Raw genomic sequence first — 23,761 nt, 5'->3', positions numbered from 1 at the left:
TTTGGGTTTTTTTTGCTCAAGGCTAGCACTCTACCACTTGAACCACAGTGCCACTTCTGGCCATTTTCTATATATGTGGTGTTGAGGAATCAAACCCAGGGCTTCATGTATACCAGGCAAGCATTCTACCACTAGGCCATATTCCCAGCCCAAATCATATATTTTGTATATAATCAAGTTTGATATTGTAAAAGAATATAAGTATATGAACATTTGTACCATCTATAGGGGTACATAGATCTTTCCTCTCCTCTAACACAATCCTTTGATCTTCAGAATCTTTCATTTTTTTTCTGTCAATATCCAGAACATTCTCTTAGTCTTTATTGGAAGTAAGTTTTAGTTATTTTGTTTTTTTCCTTCAATTTGCACTGTTTATTTTATTTTATTTTTTAACTTTTTATTATTAAACTGATGTACAGAGTGGTTACAGTTTCATACGTTAGGCATTGGATACATTTCTTGTACTGTTTGTTACCTTGTCCCTCATACTCCCCTCCCCCCTCCCCCTTACCCTTTCCCCGCCTGAGGTGTTCAGTTCACTTACACCAAACAGTTTTGCAAGTATTGCTTTTGTAGTTGTTTCTCTTTTTTTACCCTGTGTTCTCAATTTTGGTATTCCCTTTCAATTTCCTAGTTCTAATACCAGTATACATGGTTTCCAATATACTCAGATAAGATTACAGAGATAGTGTAGATACAATCACAGGAAGGTGATACAAGAACATCATCAATAGTAGAAGCTACAGATACACATGGGATGTTGAAAGTAGTTACAACTGTGATATAACAATCGTTTCCATAACACGGAGTTCATTTCACTTAGCATCATCTTATGTCATCATAAGGGTATAGCTATTGGGCTCTTGTGATCCTCTGCTGTGACTTGCCTAAACCTGTGCTAATTATTCCCAATAAGGGAGACCATAGAGTCCATGTTTCTTTGGGTCTGGCTCACTTCACTTAGTATAATTTTTTCCAACTCCTTCCATTTCCTTACAAATGGGGCAATGTCATTCTTTCTGATAGAGGCATAAAATTCCATTGTGTATATGTACCACATTTTCCTGATCCATTCGTCTATGGAGGGGCATCTGGGTTGGTTCCAGATTCTCGCTATGACAAATTGTGCTGCAATGAACATTGCTGTGCTGGTGGCTTTACTGTGTTTTTGTTTGTGGTTTTTTGGATAGATACCCAAAAGTGGGGCTGCTGGGTTATAGGGGAGTTCTATATTTAGCCTTCTGAGGAATCTCCATACTGCTTGCCAGAGTGGCTGAACCAGTTTAAATTCCCACCAACAATGAAGTAGGGTTCCCTTTTGGCCACATCCCCTCCAACAATTGTTATTATTAGTTTTCTTGATATATGACATTCTTACTGGGGTGAGATGGAATCTCAATGTTGTTTTGATTTGCATTTCTTTTATGGCCAGTGATGTAGAGCACTTTTTCATATGTCTCTTGGCCATTCTTATTTCCTCATCAGAGAAGTCTCTTTGTAAGTCTTTAGCCCACTTGATGAGCGGGCTATTGGTTCTTTGTGGTTTTGTTTTGGAGGAAGGTAATTTTTTTAGTTCTGCATATATTTTAGATATGAGGCCTTTGTCCATTGAATGGCTGGTAAAGATCTTCTCCCAGTCTGTGGGCTTTCTGTTTATCTTGCGAGCTATGTCCTTTGCCGTGCAGAAGCTCTGCAGTTTGATGCAGTCCCATTTGTCCAACCTTTCTTTGATTTGTAGGCTTTCTGGGTCTTTGTTAAGGAAGTTCCGTCCAGCGCCAAGGAGCCCAAGTGTTTCTCCTACTCCTTCCTTCAGTGTTTTCAGGGTGTCTGTTTTGATTTCAGGGTCTTTAATCCATTTGGAATTGATTTTGGTGCAGGGTGATATATAAGGATCTAGTTTTAGTTTGTTGCATGTTTTGAGCCAGTGTTGCCAGCACCATTTGTTAAAGAGGCTATCTTTCTTCCATACTATTGTTTTAGCTCCTTTATCAAAGATTAAGTAGGCGTAGTTCTGTGGGTTCATTTCTGGGTCTTCAATTCTGTTCCATTGGTCTTCAGGCCTGTTCCGGTGCCAATACCAAATGTTTAAAAACATTTTTTTTTCTCTGTGAGTATAGGACTCTTCAGATCTTGCAGATTACAGGACCAAAGTCCTTTTCCATTGCCCAGATCAACACCACCACATTAAAGATATCTCATCTTGTATTTGTTATTGTTAACACACTTTCGTCTCCAACCATATGATTCTGATTAACAAATATCCCAATAGCTTACCTAACCTTGGTAGATATGATGGAAGGAGTGGGGGAAATTGGTACAAATTAACAAACAAATAAACAAGTTGGGCTCTGGTGGTTCATGTCTGTAATCTTAGTTATGCGAAAGGCTGATATCTGAGGATCATGGTTCAAAACCAGGCTAGGCAGGAAAGTCTTTTATCTCCAGTTAATCACTAGAAAACTGGAATTGGCACTGTGGCTCAAATAGTAGGGGGCTAGTCTTGAATAAAAGAGCCTAGCCCTCAAGTTCAAGCCCTATGACTGACAAAAGAAAACAGCCAAAAACATGATAGCAAAAACTTGTATGGATCACAAAATCTATGTACCCTCCTATTCAACAATACTCATTTACACAAGTGCAATATCCTCCAACAGCCAGAACATCTGGGACTTATAATCGGGCCCTGCAAAGTTCACCAAGGAGAGCTGCTAAGCTTTCTTTAAAAGTTAGAACAGAAATATTGGTTAAAAATAAATTGAAACATGCTAACTTTTTGTTAAAGAAATGGGAATAGACTATAATATAGGACCACTGAAAGACTGACATTTGATAGTGGTACAAAGGGACATTAAAATTCTCACAACTGCCTTTTAGTCTTCCTTCCTTCCTTCCTTCCTTCCTTCCTTCCTTCCTTCCTTCCTTCCTTCCTTCCTTCCTTCCTTCCTTCCTTCCTTCCTTTCCTCCTCCTCCTCCTCCTCCTCCTCCTCCTCCTCCTCCTCCTCCTCCTCCTCCTCCTCCTCCTCCTCCTCCTCTTCCTCCTCCTCCCCCTCCCCCTCCCCTCCCTCCCCCTTCCCCTCCCTCTCCTTCTTCTCCTCCTTCTTCTCATTTTGCAGTTAGATTTAAGGAGGTGGCATGGCCTCAGACTATCTCTTATCATCTCACCAGAATCAGGTGACTGGCATCCCTTTAGCATGTTACTATTGTGTCAAAGCCACTGTTTTTAGCTTCTGTTTCATGCAGTGTTCTTGAAAATTTCCACTGGATTTGATAAAAGAAAGAAAACAATGTATGCTCCAGATGTACACTAGTTCATGTGATTTTCTTTTTGTTTCCATTCAAGTATAGAGTGTACTATTTGTCTCTTGTAAGCAGTGCATGAGTTTTTTTTTTCTGGATTATTCTACAAACTCCTACATAAAGGCAATAACCTCATGTTATGAGCAGCAGGTTGTGGGAAGAAGAGAGAGGTCTCAGATTGACATTGGCCAAAGGATTAATATAAGCTTGAGTTTGTTTGTTTGTTGATGTTGAATATCTTTTTGCTGTTTGAAGACAACTCTTGAGACTCAGTCCTATCACTCTCACCTTTGTATTCCTGTACCTAGAATTCTCAGTAACATTTGTTTCTCAAAATGCAATTCCAACAGAAGCATATTAGTAGTAAGATAGTAATAAACACATAGAAAGGATTCTAGTTTATTGTGTATTACTAGAACAACATCTAAAGTATAGCCTGTAGTGCCAGGTCCCACAATTCAAAAGCTATATGATGAACTATCTAGTCAGCTCAGGACAAGGCCTAGAAATGAAACTTCTGTCAGGAAGAGTTGGAAGAATGGGAAATGGAGTCTGGAAAAGAGAAGACAGAAGCAGGAGATGTGAAATCCATGCTTAGGTACTTCTTAAAGGTCTGTGAAGTAGAAGACCCTGCCTTACTTTCTGTTGCTGTTCAGGAAAGAAGCAGCATTATAAGGAGACTTCAGCTTTGGGGTCTTTGTGTCTAGCACTGACTTATCATCTAATGGGGAGTTCTGGGGTGAAGGTGGAGAATGGTTGAATGCAAACTTGTGATTAAGTGAGAGTCTGGATTAACTATCAGCCTGTTTTTACCTTTTCTGGTAATTTTACCTTTTCGAGGTAATTGTTAAGCATTCTGTCTGTTTGCTTTCATTCTTGTTTTAGAATGGTTACACCCCTTTACACATTGCTGCCAAGAAGAATCAGATGCAGATCGCATCCACACTCCTGAATTATGGAGCCGAGACGAACATTGTGACGAAGCAGGGAGTGACTCCACTCCACCTGGCCTCACAGGAGGGCCACGCGGACATGGTCACATTGCTTCTGGATAAGGGAGCCAACATCCACATGTCAACCAAGGTACTCGCTTCTAGACTCTGGCTGCAACCAGGCTTTCAGGTGTTGGTGAACAGAAACCAATCCAATATAACCTGGAACAAAGAGAAAAGGACACAAGGATGTAGCCTAGGCCTCAAAGATGGGAAGGGAGGTGAGGTTTAGAAGGGGCTAGAAAAATGTGAGAAGCAAGGTAGTCACTCTTGTCTACCAATGTGGGCTGTGTTTTTGCATCTTGACTTTTCTCTGTAGTTTCAAATCCTCCCTCCCTCCCTTCCTCCCTTTCTTCTCTTCTTCCTCTCTTTTCTTCCCCACTCCTCTTTCTCTTTCTTTTGTCCAAGACTGAGACTTTCTCATTGGCTAGCACATGCTTCCATCCCCTCACCCACTCTTTCTTTAGATTAACTTTCTCAGTTTCCTCATGTAATGTGAGTGTCGGGAGTGAGTTCTTGAGAGCTAGCGCCCCTGTCACCCCAGAGAGCTCTAGTTTCTGCTGGTCTGAATTCCAGACCCAACAAGGTTGGTTGAACTCGACTGTAAATTGGAAGTGAGGATGAGAAGTTTCTCCGAGCACAAATATCTACCTCAGAATATAGCTACAAGATACATAGGAAGAGGATGAAGTTATTGAATAATAACAAGGAGAGAGGAGTATAGATATGGATACCCTATCAGCTAAAATCTAACCTCTATGAAGGCAGGAACTTAAGTAGGGGAATTGAGGGCATGGGTTGGGAGAAATGAGGAGATGGGTGGAAGGGGTGACATTGATCAAGATGTATTAGGCTCATAAACAGACATGTTGGATTAGAACTCCTTTGTACATTTACTTAAGGATAATTTCTTTTTTCTTGTCTTGGGGCATGAACTCAAGGCCTGGGCACTGTCCCTGAGTTTTTGTGTTCAAGGCTAGTGCTGTACCACTTTAACCACAGCTCTGTTTCTGGCCTTTTGATAGTTTATTGGAGATAAAAGTCTCATGGACTTTCCTGCTTGAGGCTGGCTTTGAAATATGATTCTCAGTGTCCTGAGTAGGTAGGATTACAAGTGTGAGCCACTAGCACCCAGTTGAATCTTTAAATCCCAATTTTGTTGGATGAGAGCTATCCATGTAAATTGAGATTTCTATATGTGGCATTGACTGAATAACTATTCCATCCCGTACTTGCTCCATTCCTCCATTTTTATTTTATTTACAACTACACTTTAATTCTATATTTAGATAAATCCAATAATTACATTTATACATAGCAAATGCTTTTACAGCCAGTTTATAATCCTTAAAAATGCAAATGTTACTTTTTAAAATTTAGCATCTGGAAGAGTCCCTCCCCCCACTAAAATATGTACACTCTAAATCCTGGAGAAAATTATTCAGAACTCATTTCTTGTAATATGATATTTTATTGATGGTAAAAACAGATTATTGTTAGGGTTTTAACCTTGAAGTAATATTTGTTTGATAAATTATTTACAGAGACAAATTCAGCAAGAGGCGCAGGTGGGTTTCAAATGAAGGCTGCTTCAGATCTTATTAGCTGAGTTATTTTAAAAACTCACATCATACATGCCCAAAATAGAAAATAGAAAGTACAGTTTGCTGAAGGTGTTGGTTAACTCAGAGAATAAGTCTTGGAGCAAACGCGCGCGTGCGCGCGCACACACACACACACACACATACACTGAGAGAGAGAGAGAGAGAGAGAGAGAGAGAGAGAGAGAGAGAAAACAAAACCCCTAACTTCAAGAGTTTGTTTTAGCTAGGAAAAGATGTAGTTCCTTGGTGGAGGAGATGAGGATTTTAGGATGCTTTAAGAATATACAGTATAGGGGCTGGGGATATAGCCTAGTGGCAAGAGTGCCTGCCTCGGATACATGAGGCCCTAGGTTCGGTTCCCCAGCACCACATATACAGAAAATAGCCAGAAGCGGCGCTGTGGCTCAAGTGGCGGAGTGCTAGCCTTGAGCAAAAAAAGGAAGCCAGGGACAGTGCTCAGGCCCTGAGTCCAAGGCCCAGGACTGGCCAAAAAAAAAAAAAAGAATATACAGTATAAATGAGAAATGGAGGCATGGTTCAGGTGGTAGAATGTTAAGTGAGCAAGCTAGCTGAGCAAGCATGAGACTCAGAGTTCAAACCCCAGTATGGGAAACATAGAAACTAAACCCCAAATGCTGAGGATGGAGATGAGGTGATGCGTTTTCCTGATCAACCGTACTCTGTTTGCACTTTATCTCCATAGAGTGGCCTCACATCCTTACACCTTGCAGCACAAGAAGATAAAGTCAATGTCGCCGACATTCTTACCAAGCACGGGGCTGACCAAGATGCTCATACAAAGGTAAAGTCACTGTCAAGATTGTAACAAGTTCCAGTTTGGATGATTTCCAAATTCTCAAAAGTCTCTTGGAAACTATGTCATTCCTCCTACTAACCAGTTTTTCAGGGGTCCCTGGTTTTGCTGCATTCAAATCTGCCTGGAGAGCATGGTGTCAGGACACACTATAGAAGACTCTGATTTTGCAGGGTGAAGTGACCCTTCCCTCACTGATTTGGCTAGTCCTGTGACTTTGCTTTTCCTTTCTGTGTTGCCTTTCCTCCATGACCTTGTTCTGGAAGTAGCATATTCCTTTCTAAGCCATGATTCAAGCCCATTCAAGTGTGTGTGTGTGTGTGTGTGTGTGTGTGTGTGTGTGTGTGTGTGTGTGTGCCTACGAGCATGTGCAAGCACGCATGCATGCGTGCCAGTGCTATGCTTTGAATTCAGGGCCTCAAGCCCTCACTGGGCTTTTTCACTCAAGACTGTTTTGCTCAACTTCCTGAGCCATTCCTCCACTTCCAACTTTTTGCTGGCTAATTGGAGATTAGACTTTCCTGCCCAGCCTGGCTTCAAACCATGATCCTCAGATCTCAGCCTCCTGAGTAGCAAGGATTATAAGGTGTGAGCCACCAAACCCCACCAAACCCATTTACCCCACCAAACCCATTTCTTATGCCTACCTTAGTGGGACCTTTCCAGGGTTTCTTCCTATGAAAGGCAGGCTACTCTGTTTTCAAATAGTCACCTCTGTACTTTTCTTTTGATTCTTTGCTAACTTAGCAATACCTCAGCACTCCCTTGCTGGTGTAAAGTTCTATGTGCATGAGGATCTATCTCAATCTACATATTTAGTAGACGCATATATCATTTGTTAAAGTGTACAATCAACTTGAATTTCTTCCCATTCAACAATAACTGAAATATTACAGAATTGTTCTCCCTTTGGGTATTAGCTGTTACAAAACTAATGCTTTGACTTTGTGATCTATTTCTTATGATTGTCATCATCATTATCATTAATCTGTTTCATATTTACAGCTTGGTTACACTCCTTTAATTGTGGCCTGTCACTATGGCAATGTGAAGATGGTCAACTTCCTTCTGAAGCAAGGGGCAAATGTGAATGCAAAAACCAAGGTACGATGTCTCATGCTCTTTTTCCTTTCCTGTGAACAGACATCTGATCATATAAATGCTTCACGGGCTTCAAGTAGACTCTCCCCACTCCCTCCTGCCTTTTTTTTTTCATTTTGTTCTTCTAAAATAATTTTGAAAAAGGAATGCTTGCGACCTTTCATTCTAAGAACCTTCCATATCCATGTAGGTTGGTTAGTGGCTGAACTGCTTTGGTTATAGAGCGCAAGTAGCTGACATTGATTTAACAGTTTACTGTAAGATATAATAGCAAACAGGGCCCAATAAGGAAGTTCTTGGGGAGAATGGAGAGCTGGCTTGAGTGCAATGCATTTTCCCAACATATTGAAATGATGGTCTTCAACAAAGCACGTTCAGAGCATCGCCTCCCATCTCAGTGCACTCCGATTGGTTCAAGTTGAAGAGAAATGCATGCTACAACTACTCCCATTCATATATACTGTAACTCTGAAGCTTCTGGTTCTTTAATTCCAAGAAATATACTGTACGCTGTGTTTTCAAACTCCCAAATCAGGAATTCCTAATTGCAGCATGTGAGCGGGCTCATGTAACTTGCTGAGCACATTCAGAAGTTTTCAAAAACATCACTCAAGATGCTAATAAGGCTTGGCACTAATGGCTTATGCCTATAATCCTAGCTACTTGGGAGGCTGAGATCTGAGGATGGAGGTTCAAAGCCAGTCAGGACAGACAAATCATAGAGACTCTCATCTCCAAGTAACCAGCTAGAAGCTAGAAATGGAGGTATGCCTCCAGTGGTAGAGTGCTAGCCTTGAGTGAAAAAGCTAAGAAACAGCACCTGAGCCCTGAGTTCAAGCCCCAGTATTGGAAAAGAACAACAACAACAACAACAAAAATCTCTAAATCTAACACAAGCATTTATTGTCAGGAAATTTAGTGTGAACAAGCAGTGGATGTTGTACTATGTACAGCCCTTAAATAAGCAATGAAAAACTAACATATTCTACCAGGTTTTAGGAAAGATATCGCATGCATAATGTCCTTTCCCATTTTAAATCTCCATAGTATTTACATGTTTAATGCTAATTGGTGAATATATATATATATATATATGTATATATATATTTATATGGGTTACCATTATGTGGAGTCTGTTTCTCTTGTGTTTCATAAGCTGGGCTCTTTGCTTTGTTTAGCAGAGCATAAGGTGTGAGGGAGTGCCTGCTGCTGAGCAATGGGTTGCTGGGAAAATTGGGCTCTGATAAACAAAACATCTCTTGATGGCTTTGTTGTCAGTAAGACTAGGACATTGAAAATGAAGGCTAATCTACTTGCCCTCTCTCTGTGCCTATCATCTGCAGAATGGCTACACACCTTTGCACCAGGCTGCCCAGCAAGGCCACACACACATCATCAATGTCCTGCTCCAGCATGGAGCCAAGCCCAATGCCATCACCGCGGTAAGCAGCCACACAGCCTTCCTGCCAGGCTCTCTTCCTCTGCCTCTCTAGCATCAGTGGCCTCTTGTCTGAGCTCACTTCTCATCTAGCCTCTTTAAGTAATCTCCTGGACTGTGGAAAGCCCCAGATTTCTGGCAAACCCTTCCAGAAACCCGTGTGACTTCCTAGGAGTGTGAGCCCAGAAGGGACTCACCATTTGGCAAGATTTGAGCTGGCTCTCAGAGAGAGTGGGGCCCTGTGCTCAGCATTCTGGGAATTCTCTGCTGCCTTACAGCTGGCTCTCAGATGTGAGCAGAGGCACCCCTCCTTCTCTGCTTTCTTTAAGGGAGCCCCATTTCGGAGCTGCTGCTGGCTTAGACAAAGCTCATTGGGATGTGGAGCCATTGAAATGTAAACTAAGTGGTGTAATTAAACAAGCCAGGGATCCCATGCTCTGGGCCTCGGCTGGAGGCTGCTGGAATTGCTTGCTTGTGTTATTTTCCTGCACACTGAGCTCTTGCACAGCTGTAGTTTAATCTGTTACCTTGTCTTTTGGGGGGAAATCATCTGACCTGAGGCAGCTGGCTTCACTGATCCCCGGTGAGGAGTAAGGGTACTTTTATTCCCCCAGTACTTTGGGGTGGGGGGAACAGGGAAGATTGTCATCAAGGCAAGAGGTATTTTCCTAAGATTAGTCCAGCATTTGCAGAAGATGTGTGACCACCTTAGGGTTAAAGCATCAAGTGCTTCTTATTAAAAAGAGCAGGCAGATGCAAGCTTGTTGTGTTACCATGGTGACCCGGGCCTATAGCCTAAAGAAGTTACAAAGACAGATTTAGATGTAATGGTAAAAACTAGTGATTTTCGTGGAGCTGTGCCTTGTTTTGGAAGGAAATGCTGGCTCACGCCGTCCCTCGGGTGATCTCATTGGCTCCCCATCCCAGTCCTCCCTTTCTGTTCTCACTCTTCTTTTCCCTCTCTCCTCTCCGTCTCTCTCTTCAGAATGGTAACACTGCCTTGGCGATTGCGAAGCGCCTGGGCTACATCTCTGTGGTCGATACCCTGAAGGTGGTGACGGAAGAAGTGACCACTACCACCACGGTGAGTGTGGGGAAGGGCCAGCCTCTCTCTGGTTCTCCTGGTTATCCAGCCACATGCTAATCACTGTGTTCAGCCACTGTGTTCAGCTTTTAGGACTGAACTTTTTTTTCTTTTCTTTTCTTTCTTTTTTTTTTTTTTTTTTGGTGTTGTTGAATGTGTTGTAGACTCGGCACCGAAGTATCCAGATATAAACACCTGACACAATGAACACAGGGGTTGGGGCTTTTTTTCTTCAAGGTGATTCAATATAAAAGGTGGGAATACAGTTGTGTAATTGTAGAAAAGTACTCTTTTTCTGTGACTTTTATTTCCTGGCATCTGTATGCTTTTTCTTTAGTTGTGTGTCATACTTACTGCTGTCAGAATGATAGCAAAGGCTGTAGAGGACTCAGCCCAGACCCAGGGAGACAGGGGGGCCTCTGGAAAGACCCCGATCTTCTTGATTGCATTGCTTCTTGGCTGCGTCAAATGTAACTCTAGGAGTGACAAGTTATCTTTACTTTTCTTCGTATTTCTGATGATCAGTTCTTATTCAAAAAGAAAGTTCCATGAGCTTACTTTGGGCTGTACCATGAAAGAGTATATATTTAAAAGTCTTTGATTTTTATTGTTTCATATAACTACTGGTTCTTTAAGAGGAAGCTATGATGGTCTGTGGCCTTTGCCACAGAAAGCCTGAGAGAGTAAAAGGCCTGACAATCATATTGAATCTTAATGTTCTCCAACCATTCAGCTGGAGGAAAGCCTGCAGAGGCCCTTAAGAGGGGGGCTGCTAGCAGAAAGGTGGAAATGCGATTGCATTTGTGTTTCTTTTGCCTATTAGCCTTTTAAATTCAACACCAAATCAATAAAGAACCAGTCTTTAACTCATCTTTGTGAAGTCAAAAATTAGAGCAGACTTCAAAACAATTAGATATTCTGTAGAAACAACAGTACCATAAATCAACAAATGAAGAATTCTAAATAAGTTTCTTGTAAATAATCCAAGTCAGAGAGGAGTTTTGGAATATTTCATCTTCTGGATAGATAAAAGAAAAAAGAAAGAAATTTTGTTCTCCAGGCTGACAGCTAGTCCCCCTTGATATGCATCGCAATAGATGGAATACAGTTAGTTGGCTTAATGGCGAGGTTTAAATAAAGTGTAGCATGAGTTATTAATGAGCTGCAAGACCCAGTCTGAGTTTTTAGGTGAGTGAGCATATTAAAACCTTTCACCAGCAGACTCCAATATTTTGCAAAATTTAAAATATAGCATTCATAAATTACACATGAGAAATTCAGTCTCATCCTTGTCTTGGAGTGTATTTGTACATTGCTCTATGTGACTGGATATTTTTAATATTAAACTTTTATTTTAGTTATTTATGCCAGTACTGAGACGAATTCAGGGCCTCCACTCTCACTAGGCTTTTTCCCTCAAGCCTGGCACTCCACCACTTGAGCCACACCTCTACTTCTAGCTTTTTTTTTTTTTTTTTTGCTGATTAGAATTAGAGATAAAAGTCTCTCAGATTCATTTGTCCTGGCTACCTTTGAAACAGGATCTTCATATATCAGCCTCCCAAGTAGCTAAAATTGCTGGCCTGAGCCACTGGCACCTGGATCATTTTATTCTATTCAAAGTTTTTTTTTTTAATTGCATGAATTTTGTCCATATCCATGGAAAATTGTATGACATTTTTTTTTTTTTTTTACCAGTCCTGGGGCTTGGACTCAGGGCTTGAGCACTGTTCCTGGCTTCTTCTTGCTCAAGGCTAGCACTCTGCCACTTGAGCCACAGCACCACTTCTGGCCATTTTCTGTATATGTGGTGCTGGGGAATCGAACCCAGGGCCTCATGTATACAAGGCAAGCACTCTTGCCACTAGGCCATATCCCCAGCCCCATGTATGACATTTTAATACATTTATATGTTGTACGATGTTCAAGCCAAGGTTAGTCTATCTTCTCAAATATTTATCATTTTTTCACTGTGATAAAAATATTCAAAGTCCTTTGTGTTCAGCTGAATCTTATTTTTTTTTTAAAATCAGTTGTGGGCCCGGGCACTGTCCCTGAGCCTCTTTGTGCTCAAGGCTAGCACTCTACCACTTGAACAACAGTGCCACTTCCGATTTTTGAGAGGTTTATTGGAGATGAGTCTTGTGGGCTTTCCTGCATGCACTGCCTTCAAACTATGTCCTCAGATCTCAGTCTTCTAAGTAGCTAGGATCACAAGTGTGAGCCACTGGCACCCAGCTAGCTGAACTTTACTTTTTCTTACTATAAGATTTGTTAGTCCAGGGAAATCTTCATATTAATAGTCTGTACATCTATGCCTTTTTATAGCATTACTAAAGCTATGTTTATATCACAAATAAACAAAGTAGCAAGATTGGCTGAGCAGCCAAGTATATCTGTTGTTAGAAGCTGTTTTTTTGTTGTTGTTGGTGGTGGTGTTTTTGTGTTTTGTTTTGTTTTGCGGGTCTTGAGGCTTGAACTTAAGTCCTGAACACAGTCTCCCTGAGCCTCTGTGCTCAAGGCTAACACTCTACCACTAGAGCCACAGTGCTACTTCTGACTTTTTCTAAGTTATTGGAGAAAAGAGTCTGATGAACTTTTCTGCTAGATCTGGCTTCAAACCACAGTCCTCAAATCTCAGCCTCCTGAGTAGCTAGGACTATAGGCATGAGCCACCAGCGCCCAGCTACTCTGAACTTTTCGCTCCAGGCTAATATTCTACCACTTGAGCCACAGCTCCACTTTGGGCTTTTGTTGTTATTGTTTTATCTTGGCTTGTTTTATTGGAGGCTAATTGGAGATAAGAGTCTCTTGGATTTTTTTGCCTGAGGTTGGATTTGAACTACAATCCTCACTTCTCAGCCTCCTGACAAAGTCTTCTTTCATTTGTTGTTTGTCATCAACTTTATGACTGTTTCCATGCTCTTGGAATCAAGTATGCAGATTTTTATTAATTTGCCACTAGATGGCAAGCTGTCTCTCTCCTGCTATCTTGAACCTGTTTTCATTCCTTTTATTCTCTGATTCATTTTTTCATTATTTGTTGGATATGAAAATAGATGCTGCATGCTAAAGAGCCACCAGTGCACTGCTAAAGAATGACCTCTTCCCCCAAGTAGTTTACAATCTTGTTGGAATGGAGGAGGAGGATTTTGCTCCACCAGAAATAAATTCTTATTAACATCAGCAACACCATAGGACTGACAGGTGTGATTTATAACTATTATTTAGAGAATATGACTTTAAACATAAAGATATGAATTTTAAAAAGGAAGCAAATAAGTGACTTTCTTTAATGTCTTTGTATATATGTACATATAAGCATACATATACACGTGTGTGTGTGTGTGTGTGTGTGTGTGTGTGTGTGTGTGATTTATATTGGAGTTCGAACTCAGGGCCTGGGCCCTGTCCATTTTTGCTCAAGGCTGGTACTCCTTCTATTGAGCCATAGTTCCATTTCCAGCTTTCTTACTGGTTAATTGGAGATAAGTATCTCACTGCCTGTACTGGTTTTGAATCTTGATCCTCAGATCTCAGCCTTTTGAGTAGCTAGGATTCCAGATGTGAGCCACTAGTGTTCAGAACAATATTCAAATAACCATCTCTAAGCCAGTCAGATGCTATGTCAGAAATTGAGCACACCTGATATATGTGGACAGCTCTTTGAATACTCTGAGTTGTGACTTTTTTTTTTTTTCAGTCCTAGGGCTTGGTCTCAGGACCTGAGCACTGTCCCTGGGTTCCTTTGCTCAAGGCTAGCACTCTGCCACTTGAGGCACAGCACCACTTCTGGCCGTTTTCTGTATATGTGGTGCTGGGGAATTGAACCCAGGGCTTCATGAATACGAGGCAAGCACTCTTGCCACTAAGCCATATCCCCAGCCCTGAGTTGTGACTTTTATATTTACTCCCACATAGCTATAATTTTCTAAACTTGCTTGCTGAGCATTATTCCTCCTTCTCAAAAAGCAACAACAACAACAACCACAAAACTATTCTCAGAATTTTTAAGTTGCTAGGTAAAAAGCCATTAAACTAAATATAAACCACCAAAGCATTTCTGCATTCTGCTAAAATAATACAAAGTCATCATCCACATTAACTAAGCAAGTACTTTATCTGAAGGGCTACTGTTACTTGTTATATCTTTTGGTACTGTTTTATCTTTACATTTCTCTGAACTGACTTCTCATGGAATTATGAGTAATAATTTTGCAACATAGAATTTGGGGATAAGACTTGATATATAATATTTTATATATTATATACTACATATATATTATATAGATTATTCTTTAGTGATGTCTTCTTACATTATATGTATTTTCTTTGGAAAGGAGTTTTGACCATTCTTTTCCCATATAATATGTTATTATTAATATTAATTGTAACACTTAATATTCTGAATTACGAATATACCACATGGCTGGGTGCCAGTCGCTTATACCTATAATCCTAGTTACTCAGTAGGCTGAGATCTGAAGATCATGATGAAAACCATCGAAGCAGAAAGTTCCATGGGACTGTTATCTCCAATTAAAAGACAGAAAAGTGTAAAAGCTGGAACACACAGAATGCAATTATAGGATTCAAATTTCAGTTGTAGGACTTAAAGCCCATGTTCTATCTAGTACCAGATAACCAATCTTGAGTTCGCTAAAACAAAAAAAATAGCTTCATAAGAATTTTATGCAAGAATGATTTGTACTCAATTTTCAACAAAATACTCATAAAACAGTGCCTTTTGTTGATTTTCGTGGGAGCATCATATTTGATACCATTTTATAAAGTCTGTGGATTCATCAACAAATGATTTACAACTATTAAGTGATGACAGGACATCCTTCCGGGAGAGCAAATCAAGTCAGATAGTTTTATCATTCCAATTGTGGTAGAGGAATTATAGCTGTTACATGATATACTAGTTTTTTACCACTTGGACTTATATACTGGGCCATTCGAGTAGTCCTGTGAGTTTTCTTTGATCAAAGAAACTTTGATTTCCTTCCTTCCAGACTTCTTTACCCCAAAGCATGAATAAAGTCATTGTAAGGGAGGCACGGAAAGGCAGCAGTTCGTAAAGGAAGCATCGCTGCTGCAGAAATTTCCAAGACATTTTGGAATCATGATTTGTTTTTCCTTAACTTTTGCTTTTCTAATTTTACTTTGAAGTGCTCAGTGGGAAAGATGAGACCATTTTCCATGGATACAGTCCCTATACATTTGCCATCAGGACTCAGAGTAAAGGGGACACATTTCTGGCAGCAGCAGTCATCAAACCCAATCAACTAAGATTGTGGGAAAACTATGAGATATGACTCATCCCTTCACTTGTCCATCAGCCAGCATCAATTATTTACCTTATCTATAAAATTTTAAACTCATCGTGTTTTATGTTGCATATAGTGGTATATAGAGCATAAACTACTTAACTAACTACTAAAATAGATATTGGTATAAACAACCACGTATATGCTTATACATCGTTGCTTATCTGTGGTTGTTTATATATATGACTATATATATGAACATTTATAATCATCTAATATTAGGGAAATTTATTACCAATCAACTGAGGTGCTATGGATCACACCTGGGTTCTAGCTACTCAGGAAGTAGAGATTGGAAGGGTTATGGTCCAAGCTAGCTCTGACAAAAATTTAGCATGACCCCATCTCAGCCAACAAACTGAGTGGGTGTGATGATGGATTGGCGTAGAGTACAAGTGAGGTACGGGTAGGAAGGTGGTAGCCGAAGTATTGGGCCTCCAGCAAGAAATGTGAAACCTTGCCTGAAAAATAACTAAAGCTAATAGAACAAGGGGCTATATCCTGAGTTGAAATCCAAGTATTACCTGCCCGCCCCTCCCCAGAAGAGGAGAGTTTGAAGCTAAGTTTTGAATCTGTTTCTTTTGTTTGTTTGTTTTCTTGTTTTTATTTATTTTGTGTCTCAGGGGACGGCAGACATGCACCACTGAACCCAGCCATTGTGCCTCCCCCTTAGGTGGGAGAACAGGTGCAGGCCCCCACAACAACCATTGGTTGAGATGGAGTCTCATGAATTCTCATGCTTTCCCAAACTACCTTTCCTAACTAGCTAAAGTTAAAGACTTAGGCAACCAGGCTTGGTTTATCTGGCACCTTTTCTCAAAGAGTCATTGTCCTGAGTTTAGAACCTTTGTAAACTTCTAACATATATTTTCTAAATCTGTTAGAATGATCTCAACTCACACATAATTGAATAGTGATTATTTTGGATGACATACTTTTAATGTATGGTCTATTATAGTAATTTGTTTATGTATCTGCTGCCTATTCTTCTCTAACTTTTTAGTTGTGCACTTCTGTCTTTTCTGCAACTTTTAGTTTCCTTTCCCCTTCCCTCCCTCCTTCCCTCCCTTCCTTCCTTTCCTTCTTTTTTTCTTTTGTTTTTATTTTGTCTGTCATGGGGCTTGAATTCAGGTCCTGGGCACTGGTTCCTGAGCTCTTTCAATCAAGGCTAGCACTCTACCACTTGGAGCCATAGTGTCATTTCCAGTTTTCTTTCTTGAACCAAACTCTGTGAGATTATTTAAACATCATAAGAAACATTTAAGCAAGCTGGATTTATTATCCTGGGTTCCAACTGTGCCTTCATCTGCATATCATAAGTCTTTCTTTGTTTCCTTCTAGTATTTCAATTAAGATTCTCCTCAAAAGAAAATATATTTAGTTGTGTTGTAAATTTTTTTCCTGTCCTAGGGCTTTAGTTCAGGGCATAGTTCTATCCCTGAGCTATTCTGCCACTTAAACCACAACTCTACTTCTAGCTGTTTTGGTATTAGGGATAAGAGCCTCTTGGACTTTCCTGACTGGACTAGCTTTGAATATCTATTTTTCTGATCTGAGCTTCCTTAGAAGCTAGAATTACAGGCATGATGAGCCACTAGTACCTGGATGTTTTTATAAAATTTTAAATGTGCTTATGCATAGCTTTGCATCATCAATTTTTTAGTCTATATCTGAGAATCCCTACTGTTTCAGGTTTATGCAAGCAATCTTTCTCTAGAATGGCTCCCACTCTTATATGGGAAGCGATAAATAAGATCTGGTCCTTGGGATGCCCTAACAAGATCATGGGAGATAAGCAGAGCTGAAGAAATAAACTTACTAGAGAGGGTCAGAAATTGCATATCCAATTACATCAAAGTCTACTGATATAAGAAAAGAGGGGAATAAAGGCTTCCTGTAGGGGAAAGAATATGTGGGAACACTTGACACTCAAGAGAACATGATTGTCCTGTCAGTAACATGAGTCATCCAATACAGGAGCAACATTGACTAAAAGGTGAAAGGCCACTGTCTAGCTTGGGAAGTTTGGGTTCATAGGACAAAAAGCATATTCCAAGAGGTGGATAAAGGGCTGTCAAGATGTAGTAGAGATCAGACACACAAATGAATGGGCAATGCTTCTGTCTTTGGTCAATATTACTGCATCATTAAGCATTCAGAATCCTATGTCTTTGAACCTTTCAGCTCGCACACAGGATAAAGCAAACACACATGGAAAGTTTTCCAATGGCACAAGGCCTTCTCTATATACTCCATCAAATGCACCGTCATAGTTTCCATGGGGCTCTAAAGTCACCACCCTTGTCACTTTTGTGATAGTCACTGCATTGAACAGCACACATCTCTTGAGCTGGTTCCTGGCTAACTGAAATTTTGCCTCTCTTGAACATCTCCCCAGTCTACTTAGCTCCTTGGGTTCCATCGGCGCTCTGCTCCTGTGAGCCAAGCTTTCAGAGTTAGTTTCAGAGTAGTGTTGAGGTGATGTGCTCATGTGGTATTCATCCTTTGGTGTTTGCCTTTAAAAAACCACACTGTGATGTCTTTGGAGATTAGCATGCTGGTAGTACTCACAATATTCCATAAGTACAAGAAGAACTAAAAATCTCAGAAGCTTTTAAGATAATTTGTTTTGCTTATAATAATAATAATAAAATATCAACTGTGTATTAAGTACCAAAAGTAGCCAAATAGTGTTCTTAGAGCTCTGGCAACTATTAAATCATTCAACCTTCATAGTTTTATGAGCTATTATCAAAATCTTTATGTTATAAGTAAGCAAATTGAAGCCCAACAAGGACTGCAGACTTGCTCAGGACTTGTAGCTAGCAAACAATGAAACTAGAACTTGAATCCAGGCAGACAGACTGAAGGCCCCAGTGTCGTCAGCTTACAAAGTACATCAGGAATGAGCTGAGCCACTTAGGAGTACTATTGTGGAAGCAAAGAAGCAGCACATCAGGATTGTAGCCCAGTGAAATACTGTAGAGATGATTGATTCTCTTCTGTGGAACCTCTAATCCCAGATGAGGTACGTCACATTTTCTGTGGCTCTGATTATTTATAGCTTCTTTCCCAATAGTTTTCCTTTTAATCAGTTGCCTTTGTTCACTGCTTCTGGGTAAGGCTTTTCTGGAATCATCACTTGGTTCATTTTAGGGAAAGCTTGAAAACACCAATCTGGCACTTTCAATGTTACTAGTTATTAATGACATTACCAGCAAAGGAATTTATTTTTCTTGTGGGAGCTCAAAACAATGAGCCTTTTCTTGTATAACTTCTCTAGCGTAGATGATCATTTAACATCAGAAAGAACAAATGGATGTACGTAGAGCATAGCATGCTTCCAGATTCTGTGTGTAGATGAGAAGGGATCCTACAGGGCTGGCTGGCTGCTGCTCCTCGAAAATATAACCATCTTTGCAGTCTTTCCAGCTTGTGTTTGGCTTGCTGTTAACTGGAGCATTAATACTGTTTATCCTTGCAGACTATCACTGAAAAACACAAGCTTAATGTTCCTGAGACAATGACTGAGGTCCTGGATGTGTCTGATGAGGAAGGTAAGATATCTATCCAATCTTTCACGCCATTTGTCATCTCAAGGGCAAACCTTCCTTTCCTCTGGGAATCAAGCTGGTGCAGGAGATGACAGTACCTTAATATTTAAAATACCTCCTCCACTTGTTTCTCAATATTTCCATTATGTGTGTACTGGGGCAGAAGGCAGATGATGGACTCTGATCAGCTTATTTTCTCCTGATATTATCATTAATATTTAGTAAACAACATGACAAAGAAAGGGGAAAGAAATCCAAAACTGGACTTGAAGTGGGAAACAGGCATCTGATATTAGAGTTATTGTTAATATATTTTTAATTATGTTCAAAACGGTTTATATTCAAATGCTTTAAAGGCCTTAGTGTATTCTTTGTATTAGGGAATCTCTGCTTTCTGGTCATTGCATATGAACAGAGAGTGTATTAAATCCAGAGGAAAATATGTAGTAAATCCAGAGAGAATATGTACTAAGTCTAGAGACAGTTTGTACTAAATCCAGAGGAAATGAGCCTTAGAAAAGACTTAAAAACAGTACAACAACAAATAGTACAAATTCAACATGAATAAGCTATTGTCAGAAAAAGATGTGCCTTATAGTTAAGAAACATGAAAGGAGTAAATAAAACAGCCAAATAAGCTTCAATAGCGTGGCTATTGGTTACATATCTATAACTGAAGAATATTGGCATGTGTGTATAGTTGGGAAAACGTGCATGTTTGATCAATTATTGCTCCCCAAATGGCTGAGGGCCTAATGTTTATTTCTCCTACAGGAAAATATTAAATGTACTTTCTTTTTTAGATCTTTCAAATGAAATCATAAGGCAACACTTTACATTGCAATGTCTTTATTTGGAACTAATTTGTGACATCACTTATTGGTATCAGACATTGCCTTATTTCAGATTAAATAAGAACTTGTGACAAGAATGAGCAAATGTTGGATCAGTGTATCATTATGTGTATGTTTAATAGTATCACCAAAGCCAGCAGTCCAAGTTTTTATTATAGTCTTGGGTTCCATTCTCATACTAGCCAACTAAGGTTCAGCATCTCTATATGTATATTGTATATTATAGTCTCATGGGATAGTCTTTCTCATCTTCACCTTTATATTGAACAGCTATTAAACAGTGTGGTGACCATTTTATTGATGGGGAGGCACTTAGTGACTCAGGTACTTGAGGAACTTGTTGGAGTAAAAGCTTTTCCTTTGTTTTAAGTTTCTTTCCTTCTTTCTTTCCTTCCCTTCCTTCCTTCCTTCCTTCCTTCCTTCCTTCCTTCCATCCTTCCTTCCTTCCATCCTTCCTTCCTTCCATCCTTCCTTCCTTCCTTCCTTCCTTCCTTCCTTCCTTCCTTCCTTCCTTCCTTCCTTCCTTCCTTCCTGCCTTCCTTCCTTCCTTCCTCTCTTTCTCTCTCTCTTTCTTTCTTTTTTTCTTTTTTCTTTCTTTCTTTCGTTACTAGTAGAAGCAACTTGCTTAACATTTAGACCCTTGTGTACAATACTAACATTTCTCTTGAAATAGCATGTCTAATATGCGTGAAATTATCTATGTTTGCATTTGAGGTGTGGATTTTATTAACCTAGAAGTTTAGTTATAAATTGTGCATGCTCATAGTAATTTTAGCAAGTATTATTGATATTCATTCACACAATTATCCCATGTCATGAACATTACATAAATATTGTTCCAGAATAAAATCTGTGTGTGGTGCACAGGTGAATATTGGGAAGAAATGGGGAAGAAGCATGTGACTATGGGAAGAGAAAACATCTAATGTCATAGATATTGGCTTATTTAATACCTATGCCACCTCTGTCGGAGGATATAGACACTCACCATCATTTCTTTTTAGTCTGTTCTTGTGGATGCATACTAGGAAAACAAAATCAAACATTCGCTCATAGATGTAGTAGGAGAGCGAGGAAAGAGAGAGTGAAGGAAAGAATGTAAGCTGCCTAGGCTTTGGGTTTCTTCATCAAGGGTTCTATAGTACAGCCTTATTGTGTGTTAGCTTCTTTGCAAGTACCTGTCTGTATGCTGTGCTTGCCTCATGTTTAATATTTCACTGATATCCAGTCATTATAAAAATGTGACCATATTTTGGAGTGGATACTACCTTCAACAAATAACCTCCTCCCTCTTCCTCTGATTGTCCCAAGGTGATGACACGATGACAGGGGATGGTGGGGAATACCTGAGGCCCGAAGATCTCAAAGAACTCGGTGATGACTCCCTGCCCAGCAGCCAGTTCCTGGACGGCATGAATTACCTGCGCTATAGCTTGGAGGGGGGACGATCTGACAGGTATTAGTCAAACCTTATGCTTGAAACTAGCTAGAAGTGTGTGTGATGCGTTTTGATGAAGATAAATAAGTAGATGCCATCATTGAGTACTTAATGCTTTCCTCTAGGCAAATTGAAAAGGCAATTTTGTTGTAGATATGCTGTTACTCAGTGGCACATGTAGATATTTTCAACTCCCCTCTTTTGTTGGAGCACACTTGCTATGAAAGTTTTTATGATGAACAAGAGGAAGCAAAGTTAAAAGAAAATTGTGGTTACAATTGCCTTTTTTATTTAGAAAAAGAACAGAATTCTATAAAATCTTGGATACAAGAAGCAACCTAAGTCCATTGTACAACTACTCAAATAAAAATTAAAAAAATCACACAAATAAATTATAATAAATTAATTAATGCAATAAAAATTTTAAAGCAGGAATAATCTGAGAAAAACCTGTGTGAGCTTCACTTGAGTTGTAAACTCTGAGAGGCTCGACTAATATTCTGAAGTGTATAATCATTATACTGTGGCCATTCCCGGGTGCTTGTTATTCTCTGAGACAAGTAGAATAAGAGCATCGCATAGCAACTCATGGCAAATATGACCGCTAACTTTGGTCAAGTATGTGCTTGTCTGTGCAGTGTAATATATTTTTCTCATCAATACTCTTTCATGTCTACAGTTTTAAATCTGGCTCTCTTGTAAGCCATTGTATGAATATTCTGCATATGAGCAGTTTATGAAATGAACACCTCAGAGAATAACCAAGCCTGTATGGATAATTAGCAAGGAGAAACCCTTTGAGGACTTTTCCCTTTGGCATTCATGCCACCTCCCAAACCTCCTTTTTTTCTTTCTTTTTTTAAAAGTTTTCCCCCCTTTATTGTCAAAGTGAAGTGTAGAGGGGTTACCATTTCATATGTAAGGCAGTGAGTATACTTCTTATTCAACTTGTTACCCCCTTTCTCACTTTTTCTTTCTTAAAAAGTTTAATGTGAGTGTGATGGGTACATTTTTGTGCTAGGCTTTGTGTTAAGTACTGAAGGTACCTTTTTTTTTTTTTTTTTTTTGGCCAGTCCTGGGGCTTGGACTCTGTCCCTGGCTTCTTTTTGCTCAAGGCTAGCACTCTGCCACTTGAGCCACAGCGCCACTTCTGGCCATTTTCTGTATATGTGGTGCTGGGGAATCGAACCCAGGGCCTCATGTATATGAGGCAGGCACTCTTGCCACTAGGCCATATCCCCAACCCCTGAAGGTACCTTTACAGCTAAATTATGCTTGCTAAATTCATGCCCAACACAGGGGAAGAGAGGCTGTACTATTGGAACATACAGAGCCCCTAGAGTGGCAGAGAGGAGTCCAAATCAAGACCAAGTGATAAACAAGGATGGAGTGCAAAAAAATAGGAAGTTTAGTTAAAGATTTATCAGGGTCACAAGCAAATGTTCCTAAAATGTTTGAGCAACAGAATGATGAGGTGCTCCTGAGAAGGAAATCATACTTGTATTTTAGAACAATCCTCTATTAGTGACAAACATAGAGAATGCACTTTAAGGGAGGTCTGTTAAAAGTTGAGAATATAAGGCTGGGAATATGGCCTAGTGGTAGAGTTCTTACCTTGTATACATGAAGCCCTGGGCTTGATTCCTCAGCACCACATATATAGAAAATGGCCAGAAGTGGCACTGTGGCTCAAGTGGCAGAGTGCTAGCCTTGAGCAAAAAGAAGCCAGGAACAGTGCTCAGGCCCTGAGTTCAAGGCCCAGGACTGGCAAAAAAAAAAAAAAAAAGTTGAGAATAATCCATGGGCCTCACCTAAGAAGCTACTGCAGGAGTATTAGCTGGGTCATCATGAGAGGGTAGAGGTATACCACTGTTGACAGTAGAAAGAATTTCAGCAGTGAAAAATCGGAGTCAGATTTGGTGATGATTTCACATGGCAGCTGAAGAAGAAGGCTAATGGTGTGACTCGGTGGCTTAAAAGATCAGAAGGCAAAGGAGCAGGTTCCTGGGAGAAAGAGGTGACGGGCTGCCACTTTAAAAGTTGTGTACTGATTTGCATCTTAGAGATTCTTTTTTTTTTTTTTTTGGTCAGTCGTTGGGCTTGAAGGCAGGGCCTGGGCACTGTCCCTGATCTCTTTTGCTCAAGGTTAGCACTCTACCACTTTGAGACACAAAGCTATTTCTGGTTTCCTGATAGCTAATTGGATATAAGAGTCTCACGGACTGTCCTGCTTAGGCTGGCTTTGAACC

General features: G+C 40.0%; 1 protein-coding gene across 26 annotated transcripts in view; it reads left to right on the top strand.

The window, feature by feature from the left end:
• Positions 1 to 23,761, top strand: part of Ank2 (ankyrin 2) — a 457,187-nt gene that overhangs the window by 362,928 nt on the left and 70,498 nt on the right. For all 26 annotated transcript variants that reach the window (XM_048333410.1, XM_048333424.1, XM_048333422.1 and 23 more), the window contains 7 exons: positions 4,186 to 4,383; positions 6,600 to 6,698; positions 7,716 to 7,814; positions 9,155 to 9,253; positions 10,235 to 10,333; positions 19,151 to 19,223; positions 21,386 to 21,530. In XM_048333410.1, coding sequence (XP_048189367.1) covers positions 4,186 to 4,383; positions 6,600 to 6,698; positions 7,716 to 7,814; positions 9,155 to 9,253; positions 10,235 to 10,333; positions 19,151 to 19,223; positions 21,386 to 21,530 — 812 coding nt within the window. The remainder of the gene's footprint in view (positions 1 to 4,185; positions 4,384 to 6,599; positions 6,699 to 7,715; positions 7,815 to 9,154; positions 9,254 to 10,234; positions 10,334 to 19,150; positions 19,224 to 21,385; positions 21,531 to 23,761) is intronic.

The sequence above is a fragment of the Perognathus longimembris genome, chromosome 24, assembly GCF_023159225.1.
Source record: "Perognathus longimembris pacificus isolate PPM17 chromosome 24, ASM2315922v1, whole genome shotgun sequence".
Taxonomy (NCBI): Eukaryota; Metazoa; Chordata; class Mammalia; order Rodentia; family Heteromyidae; genus Perognathus; species Perognathus longimembris.
The sequence above is the reverse complement of the archived record's forward strand: the minus strand, read 5'-3'. Positions and strand labels throughout refer to the sequence as shown.